Source organism: Colobus angolensis, unplaced genomic scaffold (genome assembly GCF_000951035.1).
Source record: "Colobus angolensis palliatus isolate OR3802 unplaced genomic scaffold, Cang.pa_1.0 Scaffold153, whole genome shotgun sequence".
Lineage (NCBI taxonomy): Eukaryota > Metazoa > Chordata > Mammalia > Primates > Cercopithecidae > Colobus > Colobus angolensis.
In genome coordinates this window covers 3,375,099-3,381,088 of record NW_012114633.1, presented here as the reverse complement: position 1 = coordinate 3,381,088, position 5,990 = coordinate 3,375,099, and the positions used below count along the sequence as shown (strand labels likewise).

The following is a 5,990-nucleotide window of genomic DNA, read 5'->3' as shown; positions in this document are numbered from 1 at the left end:
ATGGTCTCGATCTCCTGACCTCGTGATCCACCCGTCTCGGCCTCCCAAAGTGCTGGGATTACAGGCTTGAGCCACCGCGCCCGGCCTTGTCAGTATAATCTTTTATAAATTATGTCAATAGATGAATATAAAAAGATGTGATCACATTAAGTATTTGAAAACAGAAGTAAACAGAAATTTAGGTAGGCCAGAAGAGTAACCCTAAATTTGTACTAGGAATTAAAATGGTTTTTATTAAATTGTATAATATATAAGGTATTGTCATTTACTTGGCCTGATACTAAGTTAGTTGGCCTTCTGTAAGTAAACTTTTGCACAAGAATGTCAAGGCAGCTCAGAAATAAGCTAGGTGGCAAAGGTTAACCAGCCTGTAAATTGAAATTTTATTAGGAGTATTCCATAAAGAAATATATACACACATCAGTGCATCAACATCCTACAAATAATGAGCATATTTATCATGAGGAATCTTAAATATATTTAATAAAATGTAAGCCTATAAATATCACTCTTAATTTCTCTGAATAAAACATTTTAATTATAAAATTTTAAAAGTTTTTTTTTTTTTATCTGTTTTATGCTAAGCCAAAAATTTTGAACACATTTGGCACCCTTCGGGGAGAAAAAAAAAGTTTTGATTTGTTTGTATATGTAGTAAAATCCACTATATAGAGTTAATATTTTAATTCATATAGTCATGTATCATATTAATGAAAAGCACTTTATATTTCATTCCCAATTCAAAAGAACTTCTTAAGAAGTTAAGAAGTATGGTATAGTTGTTTTCTAAAATCTTCATGCAAAGTAAGAATATCAAAGGAGTGTTTCATAGGATATGAAATTGGACACCCTATACTTTTATTGGGTACAGGGCTACCATTGGGGTAAGATACCTTTGTCTGGCTTATGAGCTTAGGGAATTTGTAGCTATTTTCCACTATTGTTTATTCATATTATGAATAAAAACATAAGGTTATTACAATGTTATTTTCAGTTATCACTTACCAGCCCATCTTCTCCTGGTCCTGCGAAGGTTACAGCAAGATCATGACCATTCTCATCTAAAGCTTTTATTTCAATGCCTAAGTTGGATTCAGGTTGTTTGAGCCAATTTTGCAACACTGTCTTCACATCAATGCTCTGCCAAATACCAGTGCCTGGGTTCATGTCAAGTTTCAGAGATCGGATTCCAGTATACCTTGTACCGTCTTTCATAGGTTTGATGAGTCTCAGGATTTGCACAAACACTGTTGTAGGAGTCTCGACGGGTCTCAAATATATCCATAGTTGGGCCTTTACCACTTTATTGTATTGTATTTTAGAGCTAAATTTAAAGAAGCAACATTTGGGTTTTCCATCCACTTGCATTAAAAAATCAGCTATAAATTGATAAGAAAAGAAGAGTTACTGAAATTATTTCCTATTAACAAAACCCCTCCATATTAACAGTTGAGCATTTAAAAAAAATTAAGATAATGTATGCCTATGCAGTCTTTTAAAATGAAATACTGTGTGGAACTTTATAACTCAGCAAAAAATGTGAAAGAAAATAATTACCCTAGCTTTTTAGAATTTTTCAGATGTATGTATTTTCAGCTGTTCATCAGGAATCTATTCCCCTTCCAGAGAACTATGGACAAAGGAAGGTTCTATGAAGTCATGAACACTGAATGAAATTTTAAAATGATGATGATTAGAGAGAACAAGAGTCACTGTGGAGGAACAACCACTTAGAATTCTTTGGGAATCTGAGTAGTTACACTTACTGAGCAGCTGTACCAATCAGTCTGGAAGAAGGAACCCTTCCCCCAGGCCTGAATTACCTGGGGACAAGACACACTGAGCAACTTACTGAGCCTCGGGAATTAGTAGAAAACACAATACATCTGTTACATTTTGGCTTTGGAATAGCCTTTTAAAGGAGCAAAACTAAGCAGGTAATTAACACACAAATTTTGATGTTATATTCAGGCTATCTCAAAAGTTCCAAAATATTGTCTTTAGGAAGCCAGGCTGTCATGTAAGCACAAGCACTAACAATTTCCTTTATTTTGGTTTTCCAAAATTGTCTATAAAAGGCAAATCTCCTCCAGACCTATTTGATAGCAGAGTCTTAAATGGAAATTCTTTGCTGCATCATAACGTGATTACTTAATAAGGGAAATAATATTTTAAAACTGTTTTGAATCTTGTTTAAAGTATATAAAGCATTGTATTAAAGCAAGATAACAGATAACACAAAATTTTTCTTGCCATGCCTTCTCTGTCAAGGTGCCTGTTTCTCTTTCCTGGAGAAAGTATTCTTTGGAGCTGACTGCAAATGGAATTGTATGAAATATGTTATCTGTCACAAGCAAAGTAGATACTACAGGTAAAAGCCCTCCCTCTCAGGAAGAATAAAATATTTTAGAAGGTTGTTAGGCACTATGCCTGCTTGGAAGTACACAAACTGGGTACTCTCAACAATAGTACTATGGTAAAGGTACAAGGAGGACTTTGTGAGTCATAACCTACCCAATTAAAATGTTTATTTCTTAGGCATTTTCTAATATTTAGTTCATGATGATTATTATGCTATGTTTACTTCATTGTTGTTCTTACTAATATATTAAGATACTTAATTTTTCATACTCTTTACTGTAATAGCTTTCAAAATTAAATTTTTAACTGTGAAGAACAAAAAAATACTGTAAGAGTTTCAAATGACAGAAATCACTTTAGGTTTTCAGCAGTGCTCAAGTAAGCTTAAACATCCAACAAGTTTCTTTTTTTTCTGTTATTAGTGAAAAAAACTTATTTTACACAACCAAATACAATTATAAAATTTAATGTAAGTTTTTAACATTGCTTGTAATATCTCTCAGTCCTTGCCTTGGTGGTATTACTGTGAAAGCATAAGCCTGCTATCTATATTTTCCTTATTAAACTAATGCTATGCAAGTATTTTATTTTTTAGCTTTTTGTCTCTATAAGAAAACAAATAATGCAGCAGATTTTTGTCTCATTAATATATTCTCATGAAATCTTGAAAAAGAGAAACTCTTTTCCTTTCTACTTACATACAGGCCAACAGCTTGTTAAAAGAGACTGAAAATAGATCTGTTTCTCATAAACACTAGAACAACAGTCAGCAGAACTGTTGATATACACTAATAGGACTACTTACACTCTGTAGGCATGGTAATGATTGTTTCCGTTGTAGCGTGATAATCGTCATCTTCCAAAGAGCCATCGCTGCTGTCATCCCTCTGGACATCATACTGATCAATCAGTTCCCGGAGTGGAGGAGCTTTGGGTAAAAGTTGTCTTATAGCATCTTTGCTGATGTTAGGAGCTGTTTCCAGACGAAGTTTACTGAGGATTTGTATTTTAATGGCTTCTATTCTTGAAGATTTAGTGTTTTGTCTCCAAGTGCATGCATTACACAGTCCCTCTTTTTCCACATTTTCTTTTTGCTCACTGTTCTCATTTAGATCCACTGGACCAGCAACAATCAGCATAAACAGGTAAATATAAACACAGAGTTGCAGTTTTTGCATGATTTTAAAATCAATATAATCTTTTTTTCTTGTTCTTATTTCTTCCTTTTACTTTTCTTTTGCTTTTGAGTAATGCCGAGCAAAATTTTAATGCATGTACAGTCTGAGAGACAACTTGCCACACCAGGGAATCTTTTATACTGTATTCCAAGTGGCTTTTTATATTCCAACTTAGATGAGACAAGTGTCGTCAGGATCTATGATTGGCTCTTGCTCCACAATGAATCTCGCTGTCAGAGGTTAAAACCCTGTCTGTCACAAGTCACCAAGCAGTATTTTGTTACAGTCAAGGGTGAGCTGATTCATTTGACTACTTCATAAAAGGAATAAATCCACAAATAATAAAAGATATTTGTGACATTTGAAAAACAAAAGTCTATGTTGGCAATAATATAAACTGCACTTAAATCTTATTAATCCTTACACAACTCTTATAATTTAAATAAGTCAATTTTAATTTACACTACATAGTTAAAATATGAAATATTACTTCCTCAAAAACTAAAATGATTTTATATTGTTTAGGCAAGCATTTGAAGTAAAAATATTTTTATTTGTTGTATTAAATTATTTTTAGTGCCAAGTAATTAGGAAAATAAAAATTAGGAAGACCTGAATTAAAAGTTAAGATTATGATACTAGTAGAGAATTTTCATCTATAATTTGAGAAACTTGTTTTCTGACTAAATTCTTAGTAAATATTGAAAGTCATTCTTATTATGATATATTGTGCATGGAATTATTTTTACATAGTTTAATGTCTTTTATTAATATGAAAATTTTACTGAACTTTTGACTGAGTGCTACTATTTCCTATTCTAAAGATGCAGATTATTCTCAGAAGACGTGTTTCTTCGTTGTTTATTACCAAGAGGATAATGTCAGTTAGTAGAAAAATCTCTGAACATAGAATAAGATAATGAACTTTATAACTGGCATGGCAGAGCTTATTACAGTTTGCCTCAGATTTCTAGCAGTAAATTTCCAGAGAGTAAAAAGTGCAGTATCTCTTCTCTATCAATTATATCAGAATATTGTGAGCACATAAAAGAGAAAGAGCATCATGATAAAGGGGTGACCTTTTGTTGTTTCCCAATACTGTGATATGTTTTCACCCCTTTGCCAATTTCTCATTTTGACCAGAGGGCAGACACCTGGCAGGGATTTGGGGTAAAGTCTGGGAGCAGAGAATAGAGCTTTTTGTTCTCTAAATTTAAGTGGCCTCTGTAGGGATCAAACGTTCAACCTTAGCTTTGGGAGTCACAAGATCTAGCCAAATGAACTATTAAAGAACTAAGCAAACATAGCCAGCAAGAAACAGAAGATATTTGCAGGCCAAAGGAGATTTCTTTTTCCTACTCCTTTTTGGGAAGCTAAGGATTCCTAAGAGATTTAATCCATTACATTTTGTTTTCCAAGAGAATACAGTGGCTCATATCAAATATTTATTTTTAAAGTCACTACCATTTTTGCACACTGTACACTAATTTACTGCCTCGGTGCACTAAAATGCAACGCAGTAGCCTGAAAAGTTAATGCATTTTCATCAAATTCTTAAGAGGTATCTACATCTCTTGAGAAAAAAATGGCCTTACATAATGCATTGGATTTGCCCATCATTAAAGATTAAGGAAAACCAGACACAAACCAGATGCCCTGAGGATTTCAGATACTCTTTGTTATGGGACAATATTAGATCTGGCTTCTAAGGTTTTATTTGTTTGGTAAATTCATTTTTCAATGTGCAAATCTTTGAAATGTTATGATCATCGTAACATATGCATCTATACAGTCACAAGTAAGTCAAACTCTTTTTTTTTTAATATGCTCAGAATTGCATAGCAGTTGAATTGAGAACTCAGGCTCTGGAGTCAGATAGACCTGAGTTCAAATCTCAACTTTGCCACTTCTAACTATATGATAATGGATGAGATACTTAACTTCCCTAAACTTTAGCTTCCTTATAGGGTTTTGGGGGAATATAATTTAATAATGCATGTAAATTGCTGAATGTAACACCTGTCACATAGTAAGTAATTGATAACTGGCACTTGAGTGCTTGCTCTTTGTTATATGCAGAAGGATTTGAGATTATGCTGAAAATTATGCTCCACATGAACTAGAACTGCTTCAGGTCATAGCTGCCAATTATCAGTCGCAAAGTCTACCTTTCTAGATCTGTGAGGCAAGTAAAAATTTCTAAGGCAGCCAGGTTACAAGACATGTTCCAGCTCTTCATTCTTACTACCTGGAAAAAAGTGAACAAAGGTTGTCATTTCCACTTACAGACAATTCTCATTATTCATGATTTCTGTATTCACAAATTTGCCTACTTGCTGAAATTTATCTATGAAACTCAATATTCCTAGCTTTTTTCAGTCATTCACTGGCATTCACAGAGCGGCAAAAATTTGAGTCCTATCTGACGCACAGGTTCCCAGATGAGGTCAA

The 5,990-nt window shown here is 33.5% G+C and overlaps 1 protein-coding gene across 1 annotated transcript in view; it reads right to left on the bottom strand.

Moving 5' to 3' along the window:
* The window catches only part of MSTN (myostatin), a 7,422-nt gene extending 3,749 nt beyond the window's left edge, over positions 1 to 3,673 (bottom strand). The window contains exons 1-2 of the mRNA XM_011936444.1: positions 3,167 to 3,673; positions 1,006 to 1,379 (exon numbers count right to left, since the gene is read on the bottom strand). Of these exons, the coding sequence (XP_011791834.1) occupies positions 1,006 to 1,379; positions 3,167 to 3,539 (747 nt within the window). The 5' untranslated portion in view covers positions 3,540 to 3,673. The remainder of the gene's footprint in view (positions 1 to 1,005; positions 1,380 to 3,166) is intronic.
* Positions 3,674 to 5,990: the final 2,317 nt, after the last annotated feature.